This window comes from Epinephelus fuscoguttatus, linkage group LG4 (genome assembly GCF_011397635.1).
Source record: "Epinephelus fuscoguttatus linkage group LG4, E.fuscoguttatus.final_Chr_v1".
NCBI classification, from domain to species: Eukaryota; Metazoa; Chordata; class Actinopteri; order Perciformes; family Serranidae; genus Epinephelus; species Epinephelus fuscoguttatus.
In genome coordinates, this window is record NC_064755.1 from 25,380,849 (window position 1) to 25,398,216 (window position 17,368).

At 40.2% G+C, this 17,368-nt stretch overlaps 1 protein-coding gene across 1 annotated transcript in view; it reads left to right on the forward strand.

Moving 5' to 3' along the window:
• The first annotated feature begins 11,730 nt into the window (after nucleotides 1-11,730).
• rasgrf1 (Ras protein specific guanine nucleotide releasing factor 1) overlaps nucleotides 11,731-17,368 on the forward strand; it is a 33,504-nt gene continuing 27,866 nt past the window's right edge. Inside the window, exons 1-2 of the mRNA XM_049575195.1 lie at nucleotides 11,731-12,472; nucleotides 17,062-17,168. Coding sequence (XP_049431152.1) covers nucleotides 12,197-12,472; nucleotides 17,062-17,168 — 383 coding nt within the window. The 5' untranslated portion in view covers nucleotides 11,731-12,196. The remainder of the gene's footprint in view (nucleotides 12,473-17,061; nucleotides 17,169-17,368) is intronic.

A 17,368-nucleotide genomic window follows, 5' to 3' on the forward strand; every position in this document is an offset into this window, starting at 1 on the left:
GCCTCCTTCACCTGAATTGGCTGACACAAACCCAAAACACCTCACCTCACCTATCTACTTTACTGTATAGGCTACCTTATATCCACTGTATTGATCATGTATATGGCATACAACACAACCTGAGAGGAGGCACCGTCTGCAAGGAAGGTAAAAAAAAAAAAAACTCTCTTGCAGAGTGGGACAAAAGGGGATTCATCACGTTTGTGAAAGGGACATTTTCACCACAAATTCAAAACTAAATTGTTTTCCTGTTACCTGTAGTGCTATATATGAATCTTGTTTTGGTGTGAGTTGCCGAGTGTTGGAGATATTGGCCGTAGAGATGTCAGCTTTCTCTTGAATACGATAAAACTAAATGGCACTCGGTGTGTGGTGCTCAAAGCACCAAAACTCAAAAAACTCAACAGCAATGTCTCTTTCCAGATATAAAGACCTGGTTTCTCCAGATAATCCACAGATCTTATTGTGAGCAGTTTCATGTAGGAACTGTTTTCTTTCTACCAAACTACGCCCACTAACCATATCACCTTGCAGAAGGAAGTGTGTGTTTACTGCTAGCTCACCTAGTACCACTGAGCTAGCTAACATTACAGCTCAGCTGAGGAGCACACCATTAATGTTTACATCCCACACTCACAAAAGCTCAGTGAGAAGATGCACACTATGCTCTGCGCAGTGATATGGTTGGTGATTGTAGTTCGGTAGAAAGAATGTAGTTCCTATATGAAACTGCTCAGAGTAAGGTCTGTGGATTATCTTGAATAACAGGGTCATGATTTCTGTAAAGAGACATTGTTGTTGAGTTTTCAAATGTGATTTTTTTTTCTAGTTCCATTACATTCAAGAGAAGACAGAAAACTCCAACACTCGGCAACTTACACAAAAACAGTCCAGATTGTACCAGTAAAAATGTTGGCATTGAACTTTTCTTCAAACCTTGGATAAAAATGTAGCTGATATCTTAAAACTTAATTTTTTAACAACACTGGTAAACATATGAACCGTGTCTGTAAAAAACAACAGCTTTTTGAAGCACTATCCCCAAAGACAGGTCGCTACAAATGACTCACTAAAACACAACCAGATTTGTTGTTTTCTGGGGTCAAACAGTAGTCCACAGCTTGGCAGTCATCTTAGGTGACATGTCATCCACTTTCCCATCCACTGCCATATGCCAAATTCAACTTACGTATATCATTTTAGAAACATTGATGCGATACGTATGAACCGTGCAAGTGAAAAGTACACTGCCAACATTTTCCTCTGGCGACTAGGCTTTAGATTGATTAATAGCACTACAGGTAAGAGGAAAAATACGTGTTTGAGATTTTGAGGAGAACTGTCCCTTCAGGGTTTCAGAAACTATGAAAAGGCAACAAAGAAGAAAGCCTGTGGCTCTACAGGAGAAGCTATGGAAGATTAATATTACATCCTGATAATGGCGTACCTCTGGCAGGTCAAGGTCAACCCTTCGAGTGTTTACGCAACAGATTTTTACTGTTCTTAATACATTTACTGTAGCAACAGTAGTTCAAAGTGTGCAGTGGAGCTGAAGTACATTTTCCCTCATCACGATCATTCTCAAGCATATCAAGATTACATTTTCCAAGGTGCACGCACCTTGCAGAAAACACAGTTAAGCTGACTGTGACATGTGTGAAATTCAATTACAGACCTGCTGTGGATGCACTCTGTGTAACCCAGGGAGATTGGAGAAAGCGGCAGCCAGGTGGCGACCCTGTAGGCAGCAGCGAGCACAAATCACAATGGCCTGGGCCGCTGCCAAGAGCTGGGATTCTGCCATCACACAGCCCACCAACACTCCAAGAGCAGCTCATGGTCACTCATCACAGACACTCTCCACGCGTCTCTCTCTCGGTGCACTCAGGTCAGTAAAAAGGGAATGCAATACACATTGTTGGCCACTTCGCTCTATAATTCATGTCCTGCTCCTAAAATAGAGTACTCAAACAGTACGCGCTGTTTCATCAGTGGCTGCAAAAAATAGAATCATGCACGTGGAGTAAAAAGGTGCGTGTTTTCAGATAAAAGGGGAATACACTTTATTCACATATTAGAGTTGACTGTGCTTTAGGATATGATGTATACATGTGCTTCAGTGTCACCATGTGGCTTTACTAAACAGCCTGGTGGCTCTGTGTGGTCATCTCAGTACACAACACCAGACAGCAAATCAAAGTGGCTAATGTGAGGGTAAACTGTAAATAAAAGCGAAATCTTTCCGGGTGGTGAAGGCTCACCCAGGCAGACATGAAATCTGCATGTGCGCAAGCCCAGACTTCCTACATGTGACCAAGACTCGGAGGCCCCTGGGGGATCCTGGAACATCTCTGCGCTGTTACACAACAGTTGTAAGCGATGGGAGTGTCAGTGAACAAACACATGGCCACAGCCAGCTCTGATTACAAGACGACAAGCAAAGTATTTGTCCTGAAAATGTAACTTGCGAAACACATGTGATTTGAAGGTTAGATACTGTGTGCCATGGCCAGTAGTATCACTGCACTGCCTGAATATAATGCAGCCAGTGTCTGGTGGGTCCAGTTTCTCCCACTCCCCCACTCATGAGCTGTGAGTGGCAGGCCAGCTAACCGGTCTTGACACAGGAGAATCAGCCTGAGTTGAGAGGGAGCAGCCGTGGGAGCAATGCCTGCCTGCCACATTGGAGACCGTCAGCAAGACATGTCAGCCTCCATTCCAGTTAAAGTCCCCAAACCTTGTTGTACTGTATTGCAACTCAGCTCGGCCTGTAAAAATAGAGACAAACAGAAAATGAAACATTTCAGCAGCATGTTAATTTGATGGCAAAAAAAAACAGGATGTTTGCTCAGCCTCTAATTCAACCACAAGTGTTCTCTTCCAAAATCGCTGTCCTTAATCACACTTAACAATTATGCATTAAACCATTCAGTGGGCAACTTCAGGGGTGTTTGAGCTGCCCAAGGGCTCCCTAAAGTGCCCTGTTGTTAGTTCAAGTCCCACACCGCGACACCGACACCGCCAGGAGATTTAAAAAGCAGTTAGCAGCAGTTAGCAGCTAACTCAAAAAAGAGGAAAAGGCACTGAAAATGTCCACAGACTGGGGAGACAATAAGGTCAGGGAGCTGCCTATCCTCTGAGCAAAGGACAAGATCAGCCACCATATAATAGGGACGGTAAATGGTTGTTCTTGCCATTGTTATTATTTAGGAAGCACTACCCAATACATATGTTATATGTCACACTAGTGGCTGAAACTATTGTGTTACACATCGCACCCATCAAGCATGACGCTTGCGGTTTTTTTGGTTCCGTGTTAAAAAAGCAAAGCCAGCATAATAAAGGGTCTTCAATGCAGCCCATTTGTGATCTCTGTGTAAAAAGGGGTCATGACACATGAATTATCTTTGTAGCTCTTTAAACACAGAATATGTCATTTCTGTTGCTAGGGGTGTCTTAATCAAATAATATCAAAAGACAAACTTCACTGATGTCATGAAGGAAGGAAGGAACAGGAATTGTTGTCTTCATTGTTAACACCAGTGCTGATGAAAATCTATGTGATGTCACGCAAGCGGAAATCACATTCACGGATGAGGAAATGTTTAAAAGCTTTAATCATGTCACGATTAACCCTTTAAAACCTGGATTTACATCAGCTTTCTTGTGCTGCATTCAGATGCCTTTCACAAGTCTATTTAAACTTTTGAATGCAGAGCAATTTGGTTTTATTTTGAAAACATGGGAAAAAAGACAATGAGCAACTTGGCAAGAAATGTCCTGCAAATTCCAAGAAATTAGTAGATTTAGAAAAATATTTAAAATAAGCCAGGAAAAATGTCCAGAAAATTATATTCATATTTATCCTAATTACATGTTTATAGTAGAGAATTATTATAATTCTTTTTAAGTTCTTTCCCCCCTTTTTTTTTTTAGGTAATTTCCTTGTTCTTTCACTTTTGTACTTTACTAATATCTTGTTAATTTTGGGGTAATTTCTTTTTGAGTTGCTCATTGCTTTCTTCCCATGTTTTTGAAAGAAATCAATTCAAGTAATGGTGACAGGAGAGCGAAGCAAATATGTCAGCCACAATGGGCACCATCTTGGCCAGTTCAAGCCAATATGCTCAGGTTTCAAATAGGTTAAAGAGGAGGAGAAACAAAAGCAAAAGTAATTTTTCGACACTAAAGATTTTCTTATTAATGGTGCATAACAATCTATCAAACAGTGATTGATTTATTAACCACTAGTTATAAACTTTTTAGAATAGCCCTCACCTCAGCTGCAGAGTCTGTGCATGCCACTGGCCAGGGGGCTTCCCAGCATGCATTGGGCAGGAAGTATTGAAGCATCCACAGGTTAGCCTGGTTCCAGACCATAGACCCCGCCCACTCAACTGAGTAGGCTTGCATCTCTGGTCTGGCATAGTGCAATGAATTTGCGATTTATCTTGTCCAAACGATGGACGGACCAATGAACGCCGGGGGTGGGGGCGTTTCTGGCGATTAGCCAATCAGTGCCACGCTGATGTCAAGCTGTGCGCTGGTGGGTAACTGGTGAGGATAGCAACAATGGCGACCGCTACAGATCCTACAGACCACATTAACGATGCTATCGAGGTATTTCGCTACTACTTGCATTAATGGAGGACCAAATTAAGGAAGCTGCTAAACTGGATTTAACGGCAATGCAGCTGGGCGTGCACGACGACGGAGACATTTTAAACGGGCAATGCTCACTTGTTTTTGGCACCCCTGAGGCATGGACACTAATGACGTCAGATTCTGGGTGAGTCGTTTATCTCTACTGATTGGTTAGGGAAAAATCAAAGTCCCTTCCCCCTTGTAAATTGCCTTCAATGGAGGCGATGTCAGACTGAAGGTTCTGGGAGCTTCAATCTGACACTCAGGCAGGTCCCATATCTATCAAAGAGTCTGGGAATTATATTCAAAAGGAAAAAAATCTCTTTTCCCATGCACTATCATTCACATGGATCTATTAATTTTCTGTCCAACAATAGCACACATGGCGGTCATTTGCATACAGCGTGAACATGGCTCCATAATATCACTACAACCGACGACATTGTGCAGTTAAGACTCAAGCATCACTGGTTGCTCTCTTTGAAGAAGTTGTGTGGGCTCCCACTACTCCGCTTTTATCCCAGCATTACTGCATTGCAGATTTCCCCCCAACATCTCTCTGGTTTTATTTAATTCCTCTGTACGGATAATCCAGACTGTTTAACACAAACATCATGCTTTAAAGGGATTTCAGATGTCTGTTTGTATGTTTGCTTACTCACTTTCAATCAAATAGGCTGTGACTGCCACAACAGCCAACTTGTTTGTTCCTACATGACAATGAGCATGAGGGAGCCTGGATAAAATCCAGAGAGCTGTTTCTAAAAAAGGAAGGAGTAATTAGTAAATGTCATTTGAGAGGAGTATGGCGAATTAGAAGCCTGGTGGATCATGTAATTAGGACTGGAGCCTTTTCATAGGCGGCTCAGAGAAGGACGAGGACACCACGGCAGCATCCTCTGCTGAGCACTGACAGCACTACGAGCTGTTACAGAAAACACCATTTGACACACACACACACACACACACACACACACACACACAGACACAGATCACAATGTCAACCAAGGCTGACAGTGATGCATGACTCTTGTAGTTTTTCTCCCCTCTTGTTTCACATATCTGACGAGATGTCACAAGTGTAGCATGTGAAAAAACAACATGTGGACACATCACATTTAGTTTGAGCTTTTAGGGAATATTTGGGTTTCTGTATTTTAAATTAATGTAAATCAAATTGAATATTTTATGTTATGTAACAATTTAAGATGACATTTCTGTTTGTAAGTGCACTTTTTGGGTTTTTACATTTTTCATGTTTTCTCTTGTAACCAAATACAATTCATACGTACTAATGACCTGAACATTAAATACATTTCCCATTTTCATGAATAAAAACCATAAGGTTTCTGCTTTCAATTCAAAGATTTTACTTAGTGTTGAAAGTTGATTAATCCAATCACTCTACAGAAAATTAATTTTGGGACTTGATCCTACTTGAGTTATTGTTTATCAAGCAATATATGGCAAATATTTGATGGTTTCTGCTTCTCTAATGTGAGAATTTAGTGCTTTTGTCCGATTTATATCATCAAGGGTATAAGTATCATTTTAACGCTGAGGGGTACACATATGAAACGGAGGGTTTGGGGGTCCTCTGTCGGAATATCTTTAGGGTCAGAAATTTAATTTGCTTCATTCTGGTGAATTTTTGTTTGCCAAATTGTGCCTTCCGTGCATCATTTATGATGTAAGTGTCTTTAATTTGTTGAAATAAAAGTCCTCTGCTACTCTTATGTTTTTATTGGTGATGATAAATGCACATGTTTTAATCATTTAAGGGGACCTGTCCCCTGCACCCCCCTGAAATCTGCACTATAAATATCATTATACATTGAGTATACTGGTTGGACAACAGCTTAGCATTTTTCACAATTGTCTTGCATTTTTTGAGCAATTGATTAGTCACTGAACTGCAAAACAAGAGGAATCAGTGATGAAAAAATTAGTTTGTTGCAGCTCTAGTTTAAGTGTGACATTTACTCAGAATACAATAAACATGTTTTCACTAAATTCTTTATATTAATACACCATCTTCAATGCAATGAACAGTTATTTATGGGAGAAAAATTCTCCATGCTGAAAAAGTGAACAGTACAGATTGTCAGTTCCTCTCATATGAATAGAAATACACCTGTATCAGTTGTTATTGACACACATAAACACACAGTGAAATGTTTCCCCCAGCAGAGAAACTGACTCTAAGTTTGAAAGAAGTTACTGAGGGGCTGCTGATCACTTTAGATCACTTTAACTACACTCACACACACACACACACACACACACACACACACACACACACACACAGTCATATTTCCATCACTAAAGAGGACATTACTTTGACTTACATTAATTTCCTGGAGACTTAACCCTAACCATATCCACTAGTTGTCTGACCCATACCCTAACCCAGGGCTTGGCCACCTTTACTATCAAAGAGCCATTTTTGGCCAGAAAAAAAAAGTGTTTCTGGAGCTGCAAAACATATTTAAGCTGTATAATGAAGGCAACACAGCCTATTGAGTCTAAATTATCCTATCAGCATTACTAATAGGTCTAAACTAGCATTCATAAACATGTTTTACCATAACATGACTATTCTGCAGTGGACTATTTATGATTTTTGTGACTTTAATTTTGAAGCGTTTGTTATGATAGCAAGCAAATCTGTCCTTATATTCTCTATTTTCCTGCGAGACTTTTTTGGGATTCAAAGTCCTGAGGTAGTCTAACTAGGGAGACTCAAAACTTGCCACTGCTATTGAGGTCCATCAAAATTTAGAGGCAAAGGCACCAGGCCATAGTCCTATGATTCACATTTTAGTGAATGAAATGTTTAATAATTTTTTTATTTCATGTATAACTTTTTACAAATGGAGAATATAAGAATCAGTTTAGGCCTACAACAATTACAACTGAAGATTGAAATATCAGAAAATAAGTGTTATTAATTTCCATATCATTTCTAGCCAAAGCCACAGGAAGTCACTGGAGAATGGGTTGAAGAGCAGTACACGGCTCTGGAGCCACAGATTGCGTAACCCTGCCCTGACCCTTGCTGATGTGGAAAAACTTGTACTCTTGGCCAGTCATGATTGTGATGAATAATAAAATAAACTCAATGAGCCACAGTTGATCTTATTTAAATGTATGTTTAACACAATACAAATCTGACATCAGAGGAGGTCATGGTCGAACATGTATGCATGGACACAGCAGTACCAAAAACCTAAAGTAACAGAGCAATGATTCAGCTTTGTATAGTGTATTTCACACGTCTCACAGATGTGTCTAACATTGTAGTCTAAACATCTACAAGGTCTTCATCTTGTAGTATCGTAACCTTCGGACACTCCTGCATACAGACAGAGAGTTTATCTGAGGCTGAGAGTTCCTAAACCATGACTCTGGATGAATCATACATTTGTACAATTACTATGATTATACATGATGGCAATCAAATACGTTTATATTAAATCAGTTTTTCCATGACACTTACATTAGCCTAACCTTATTCCAAGTCTTCAACCCAAAATTTTAATGATCTACATTATAGGGACTTGTTTGTCCCCAGAAGGCAGGTGAGTCCCCACAATGTACCGTGCAAACAGATGCCCCCACCATGTCAGTATGGCATGTCCACATTTACTTTCATTTTACACTCGCTGCCCTCTTAACATTCAATGATCCACACAGCAGGATGGACTGAATTTCCCCACATTAAGCACAACAGCTCTGTTGTGTTGCACTTTGGCTCACACAGTACAGACCCAAAATACCCACAGTGTTATCAGTCTCTCACACGTGTGTCTATGCAAATCTATTCAAAACTTGGCAGCATTAATTGCTCAGCTGTATCACATGTAGCTAACACTGTAGTTTCACTGACCACCTGTATTATTTATTTATTTATTTTAATATTTAGTTAATATCTAACTAGTGAGTGACTAATTGAAAAAAAAAGGTCTTGTTAAAGGAAGACGCTGCAGCGCCTGCAGGGGTGTATGGCAGAATAGATCAGAGGGAGCGCAGATAACAATGGAGATGGAGTAATAAATAAATCTCCTCTTTGAGAAGTAGCCGGAGGACTGACAGCAGCAGATTAGAGCCTGTGCCTTTTAAACAAATTGGGTGCTCAAAGAGGCATATTGGCTGTGTGCTGGAGCATGTTTTATGGTGCAGCTCTGTAACCACTGAGACACACAAGTCTGTGTCAGTTCAAACATGACATCACTGCGCAGTTCAAACATGCTCACCATGCAAATTCTCTCTCTCTCTCTCTCTCTTTTTTTTTTTTTGCAATTACCCTTTTTAAGTAATTGACCTATCAACTGCTGCCTCACCCTGTACTGCAAAAGCTGGATACAGTGTGAGATCTATTGAGTTTCCGTAATCTGAAAATGTGTTTCTTATTAATCTTGAAATAAAACCAGATGACACAACAGCTAAAAATAAATCTAAAAAAACCTCTCAATATATAATTGTTTATTTGCAACTTTGAAATGAAAAAAATTTCCAAGGTAGGCCACAACAGGGGATTTACTTTTGGTCATCTGCTCCAGCCACCTTACTGCAAGTGTTTACATTACATAGCCTACACTGCTACAAGTAGCTACATGCTTACATCTGGGAAAGATGTTATCTTGGTTGCCGATGTTGTTCATTTCTTCATTTTTTCATTCACTGGCTACAAGTATACCGCTACATATGGCTACATGCTAATGTCAGAGAAACATCAAATCTTGGCTGCTTGCATTGTGCTCTGAAACACAATGGGGCTTCATTTGCTTAAATCACTGAACTCAACGGGCCTATACTTGGGACAGGCCTTTAATTTCTTTCACACAAAACTGTTGCTCAGCAAAGATGGGACATACAACCAAATTGTTTATATCAGTAAACCAGTATGAATATTATTTGTATCAAAATAGGCTTCATTATCATCATATAATCATTATCAATTATCAAATCATTCATTTGATCTAGCTCTGAGAGACAGGACATCAGAAAGAGACAATCATTTCACAGCACCTGAGGGTTATGGCACCCGGCACACTGACACAACACCACTTTATTCTCTTAAGACAAAAGTCATTTGGATTAATTTTTATGAAGAACACTTTCGATTCTTTTAATCTGAGGACCCTTACGTACTGAAGGAATATAAATGACTTACCGGTTAATCAAGGAATGGACACATATTCTGATTTCATGACAGGGAATCGCCTCTTTTTTTGGCTCTTTTGTTTACCATGCCAGTAAATCTGAATGAATTACAGTCTTTGTCACATGATGGACGCAGATGAGACAACGCTGCTTGTCCCTGTGAATGGAACATTTTACATTTAAAAAAACACCCAGATGGAGCTGTTGATGGGAGCACCGTTCTCTGCAGTTTCTGTGGTAAGGATTTTTCATACCATCAGGGTACTGCAAGCCTGAAACATCCCCTCAACGAAAAGCATTTAGCAGCGAACCTGAAGGTCTTAGCTAGCACAGGCTCTGATGCTAACACTAGCAGCCACACCAGGCGTTCAGATGCAAACCTAAATGGGGATTTATACTCGTGAGGCAGACCTTACGTCGTAGCCTACATACGTCACTTACGCCTTTGTGAGCATTTATACTTGTGAGGTGGTGTGTCTGTGTCACTCTGCAGTTACACCTCCAAAACACTAGTCAGCGGCGGGGTTTCTGTGAAATACTGTCAAGCTGAGTTGATTCAAAACACACATTAAACATGGCTTAAAAGAGACAATTTCAAACACAAGTACACAAATCAGCTTCACTATAACTCGCAGCATTCACAGACAAAGCATCTGTCTTACTGGACACATTTTCACCACAAATATAACATGCTAATGTTTTTAGCACAAGCCAGTGGCATTTTACATTGTACTGATTAGCCTAGTGAGGAGCGGAGATTTCCTCTGCTCATACGAAGCCAGGACATATCCGTAATTATAAATCCCTGAAGTATAAATTACACACAAGACTTAAAATGCTATTTTTGTAGAGGCTTTATTGTCTTCACAATTTATTGTTTCTTATCTGTGAAATAAAAGGAAATAAAAGCTTTGTTTCCACTGAGTGAAATAGTTTCAGCTTACAAAAAAAGACAGGAGGTCTGCGTCACCAGGATGTGTAGTTACATTTCTGGGGAGGTGCACGTCAGGCTACAGTGTATGGTACAGCGTAAGCTCTATGTCGACACAGAGTCTACATCGTAGGCACGCCGTCGATTTGACAAAGAAGTATAAATCCTGCATAAGTCTACCTGTGACCAACTAACTGTCTTACAAAATGGACTGCAGACCAGTTTGGGTGATAGAGAACTGGGAGACAATTGTGTCCAGCAGCTCAACTATGACACATCTGCCAAAATTCATTTGAACTGAAATTTATGAAATACTTTCACAGCAAAAATTGATTTATGTGAATAATTTAGATTAATTAATAACAGAGCATGTAATTAAGTACAGTTTAAACATGTTGTAACACTGGGCAAGTAAAAAGGACTGAGCGTTTAACTGGGACCAGGCTTTTAATTTACTGTAGTTGGGTTTGTTGTAAATGGGGAAAACATTCAAAACACCGGTTTGGTCTTTGTGTTGCTTCATCTTTGAAGCTGACTCTTGACCTTGAGATGTGTGACAAAATAATTTCATCTCAAGGGTCATTCACCTGCACTCTGTTGATGACATGCAGTTGAAAGCTCTTAAAGAGTCAGTAAGCCAAGAGCCAGGATACACACCATAGCCTTTAAACTGAAATTCGTTAAAGATCTTTGCTCAGACTTCAAGTTGTGGACTAAAAATAGAGGCTAAACTGCACCAAAAAATGACTCCTCCAGGTCATAGAGCAAGTTTTAGTGTTTTATGTAACCACCTCAAATTCTTGCCTTGCCATATGCTGAATAAAAATGATAATCAGATTCATTTAGCAGCCTGTTACATTGCTGATTTCAATGGAAGTGTGTATTTCTCTCTGTCATCCTCCATGTTTTTCTCTTGCACCCTTAATACTTGCTACTGTAGGCTTCAGAGGAAAGTCAACTTATGCGGCATCTTGTTGAAACGTCCCTGTCCAAGGTCCTGAAATCTGCTTTCCCAAGCATGCGTCATGTGACTTCACCCAGCACTGCCTAGCTCAGCACCAAGCCTACTGGTTTCTGGAGATTTCATGTGAGAAAAGGACAAACCCCGAACCCCTTTTCCTCTCATCTTGCGTTGTTTAGACTCTTTCTTTTTCCTCGCCCTCCCCCACCTCTCCGTCTTTTTTTTTCCTGTATCGGATAATGTGGACCACCAAAGCGCACGGAGTATGACAAAAGATTTTAGGATGCTGGACTTGTGCTGCTCGTTTTGTTCCTCTCTTTTTACTTAAATGCCAACACGGTGAATGCGTCGGACAGAGTGGACGAGCCTGCTGCCAGTTGTCCGCATTCAGAAAGTCAGCATCTTGTCTTTCTTGATTTTATTTTCCTCTGGAGCGACTTCAGAAGGATGTAACGACCGATCCACCTTTGCGCAGCCGAAGTCTCCTCATCAAAATGCAGAAGGGAATACGACTTAATGATGGTCATGTCACCTACCTGGGGCTTTTGGCGAAAAAGGATGGTACGAGGCGAGGGTGCTTGAGCAAAAAGAGCTCAGACAACACGAAATGGCACACAAAGTGGTTTGCTTTGTTACAAAATGTGCTCTTTTATTTTGAGAACGAGTCCAGCTCTCGACCCTCGGGATTATACCTGTTGGAGGGATGCATATGCGACAGGGCGCCTTCACCCAAACCTTCACAGTCAGCCAAGGAGTGTTTGGAAAAGCAGGTATGGAGAGCGTGCGCGCGCGCATGCACACACACACACGCACAGGTTCTCACTGCTTTATTGTTTGTTTTTTTTCCAGGCTTCATGTTAAAATATGGACGAGGTGCAACACTGAGTGTAAAATTTGCTCCTGCGCCTCAAACGCCTTTGAACTATTTCAGTCTCGCACAAAGCGCTTTTCTCCTCTTATGCGTATATTCTCCTTATATCCAATCGCATGATGACCTCAAATCCAGCGCAGCAGAATAGCACGAGGTTCCAGATTGCTGTATTGCACGTTATGTAATCCATGCATGGCATTAATGATGAGGTAACAATATTAACACCTAATGATATTACAGCAGCCCTGGCACTGGGCTATGCAGTGTTTTTGCTTTAGGTTGCAGCAAAGCCGAGCTCCATCCTATGTTATTGTTGTTATTATTGATATTACTGGGGCAGTTTTCAGTGGTGCATGTGATGCAAATGGATTCTGTCCCTATCAGGGTGATGCATTTGTATCCTGGTCGGCCACATATTTTGCTTTCGACTTTCAGTCATCATCTTTTTGACGTTTTAGGGCGGAGAGTGATATACCTAATGCTCCTTCCAATAAAACATGCAAAAAAAAAGTTGTTGCCTCATGGTTTCCATCTTGTGGTGGAGTCGTGAAATTACAGCTGAAGCTGAAACAGCAGGGTGCCAGTGATCAGTCAGCTCTGATCTAGATGACCTGAATGAAATGGCTCAGTCTAATAATTGGAGTTTTGATTTGCATTACAGATTGTAATTGTTTTATCACCTCTTATTAATGGTATCTTTAATTGATATCTCACATTGTTTTAAAGTGTACATGTAACAGGGTGCATTTAAACATATCTGCAAATTAAGGAGCAGCTCAGTTTAAAGATCTCCTGTGGCTGCTTCTTAACTCAACATGAAAGTGAGGAGCAGAAAGGTTAACAGGTCCGCTAACATTGTTATTGTGAATAAACAGTGGAGGAACATAATGCCTCAGTGCCACTGGCTCTGCTCTCCTCTCCTCTCTCCAGGCTCTGTGCCTGACTCTGTAGGTAGGGCTGCAATCCAAAGTGAGTCCAGGCTCTTCCTGTGAACAGCTGCCTTTGTGCTGACGAAGCAGAATGCAACACACAGGCTAATGTTGTGCTCCCTCGCTTGCTTTAAAAACCCTCCCCGCTGAAAGAATTTGGATTATTTTTTATTTCTGTCAGCAGTGTTGTTTCCTCTGCATTTAGCTGTTTAAAATTTGAACACGCTGAGGGAAAAAAAAGGCTGATCCATGGATGGAGCTGAATTCATGATGAACTTGAGAGAAGATGCTTTTGTTCTGCGAATCCTGCGTGCAGAGAGTAAAAGCTCCAAGAGGTGCACAAATAATGAATGACTAATGTGACTGATATGACAGGCTGCTCGAGAGTTACCTCTCATTGTAAACAAACAAACAAACATCCTTAACAGGGACAAATAAGAGCAAGACAACATTGCCTCTATCTCCTCTCCCCACCTGGATTTGTGGGTTTTGTGGTTTTACCAATCCACCATAATCCCCACATTATATTTATCCTCAAATGCAGTTAGTGTGAAAATGATAATGCGTTTGAGCCCAAGGTTTCTATGGCAACCCTTATTTGCATCCTAAAGAATGATGCAGTTGGAAGAGGCGGGGTAACGGCGAGGAGAGAAGTAGTGTGTCGCATCTTCTCCTATTAATGCGAGCGCTATCTGGGCTAAATTTGTTCCTTGCAGTACCTTGGAGGGGTCAGTGTCCATTTATAGAAAACACAGCTCGCTCACACTGGGAAACAGCAGCACTTCAACCAATAAAACAAGACGCTACAGGAGCAGGAGATGGTTGATTTGTTGTAAGTCAAAAGGTCTGACTAATGTGTACCGGTGAAGAAGGCTAAAGATTCTCATTAAAATGAAAGCAGATGCAACTAAGTGATTACCAACACTTAGTCCTCCAGGGAATATACTACTGTATAGATCTCATTATATGATTCAGAGAGTCCTTCTACAGTATTGATGCAATAAAACTGAGTTCTTTATCTGTCTGGAACAATTATACAAGACCAAGGGCATAGGTTTCATTTCAATACTGGGGGGTGGACATATGTAAAATTGGGAGTTTTGGGGTCCTCTGCTAGAAAATGTGGGCATAAACACTACATTGTCTGCATTACTGTGAATTTTATGCACTAATATATGTTGTAAATATCTTTAAATTTGCCAAAATAAAAGTCTGTTGTTATTTTCATGTTTTTACTGGGGGAGAAATAAGCAAATGTTTTAATATTGAGGGGAAAAAAATCCACAGCACAGCAAGAATGACAAGAAGTGAGTGTTGCCCCCATGATGCAAGATCATAAATTCATGAGCAAATAATACACATGTATCCATATGATACATTTTATAAATGTCGTATCAGTCTCATATATCTCCGTTAAGATCAGTAATGATTTTTAAAAGGTGCATGACTCAGCCTTAAACACAAAGCAGGAAGCAGACAGTGTGCTTAACATTGCTTCACACCAGACACTCACCGCGCTCTCAGAGAGATCATGAGGGAAAACTACAACAACATGCATGCCTCTCTGCCAGAAATAGATTTTCTTTGACGGTAGGATGAATACCTAATGAATGTGAAGATGGAAGAGCAGTCAGCCATGAATAATGATCAGCTGCAGGTTGATAGGTGCCTGTTGAACATCTGCAGGCCAAAGATTAGAGTCTGGTCTCCCTCAGCACGGCTGGAACAGTCCACAGGAAAGATGACATTTCACTTATGGGAGTTGTGATATGGTTTCATCGTGGATAACTACTTCTTTAAGTTGAAATAAGCAATATGTAGTCTCATCAAAAAGGCCTTCATAAACCTTGGGCAAATATTTTACGTTTTGATATGAGATAATTATTATCAGTGTTTCAGATATTTTCTAGCAACTATTTAGACATTTTACTGCAGGGTAAAACACTTCGCAAATATTAAACTTCACTGTATTTGATATAAAGGCAATGTTTGCTCTATTTATCCAAATAGTTAAATGATTGTGCCATTTATCCAGACGGATTCAAATTTTGTTTAAGTAATAGTACTAAAAGCAAAATGTTATTTAGCAGAGGTGGACTGGAGTCACATCACTTGGACTCAAGTCAGATTTGAGTCACAAATTTAATGACTTCAGACTCAACTTGACAAAATAAAAACAGACTTGCAATTTGGACTTATACACCAGTGACTCCTGACTTCACTTGGACATGAGCCTTTTGACATGACTTGATACCTTCCCCCAAGCTCAAAGATGAAGAAGTATGTTATTTAGAAAGTGTGCCATGAATTAATTCTTAAATCAACTACCATTAACGTTATTCATTCCCAGCAAGTCGACATTTAATTCCCCATATCCACTTTGTTTGAACCAATCTGACGACATCCAATCAAGTTGCAGGAGAGAACCATGAAGAACTGATATTACGTGACTTAGCACCAGTTCAAAAAAATTGTGACATTTTTCTTTTTAAGACATAAAAATCATGCAACAACACACAATATCACTTAAAAGGGATAATAGTCTCAGAGTAAATGTCCTACACATTTGGGAAGAAAATGATACAAAATGAGTTAAATACAACAAGACAAGATGGAGACATATAAAATCCAAGTTATTGTGGTGGTGATTAATAATACTATATGCTATGAAAGCACAGTCATCACTAGTTTTTATGAGTAATATCAGTGGCACTTGTTTTAACAAAAAAATACAAATTTTAAAGAGCAAAGAAATTATAATAAATTCAATATATTATTTATCTGTCATTAAGTTTCAGTTTAGTACTCTGCGCTTGCCTGGCTTGACTTTGGACTTGAATGGGACCTGAGTGCAAAGACTTGAGACTTACTTGGGACTTGCAAAACAATGACTTGGTCCCACCTCTGTTATTTAGTATCACAAACAAAAGTACTCATTATGCAGAATGGCTCCTTACCAATGAGGAAATCCTAACTAAATACGTTGTACAATTTGGAAACCCAAAATTTGTCCCTATCAGTGCCCCATGTGTAATCCATGAAGTCATAGGAAATGACTTAATTAATGACATGATGATAATAATAATAATAATAATAATAATAATAATAATAGTAAAAATAATAATGAATAATTTTCAGTTGAGCTTCTGTTGCTAGGAAACAGGTATCGCTCAGTTATGTAATTGGCCGTGGCTCCAGCCTCCATGTCTTATGGCGTTTCCTCCTGGGAACCAGAGACATCCCAGGAACCGAGCTGGGGGAGGCTTCCCTCAGTGTGCTCCATCAATTGCACTGGTGGGCGAGGAAGATGTGGCTTCCCCGGGCCCTGTGTGGTTTTAAATCACCTGCTTGATGTCTGCAGCAACGAGGCAGTGGAACAAACACAAAGACAAAAGCAGTGGCGAAGCTTCAGTTAAGCCACTATATAATAGATTTATCTAGGAGGTATGCAATAATGAATGCTCCTCTCTGTGTAGAACATATAACATGTCAGGTTAATGATAGTCCTGTTGTTTCTAACAACAACTCCCCCCCCCCCCACCCCCCTCGTTTCTTTCAGTACTATTTCACTGTCAGCTTCACCCATGAAAACCAAAAGGCGCTCGAGTTACGCACAGAAGATGTAAAGGACTGCGATGAATGGGTGGCTGCAATATCACACGCCAGGTAAAGGCACACATCAGTGAAATGTGCAGACACGGCAATTAGAAGTTGAATTAGTCAGTGGAGGGTAAGTCATCTTTGACTGCTCAGTCTGTAGGGGATGTTGCCATGGTTTCATAAGTGGGGTTAAAATATGAGGAATGACAGAAAATGCTTTGTTCACAAGAAAAACCTGATTGCTTTGATGAGAGATGAAACTACAT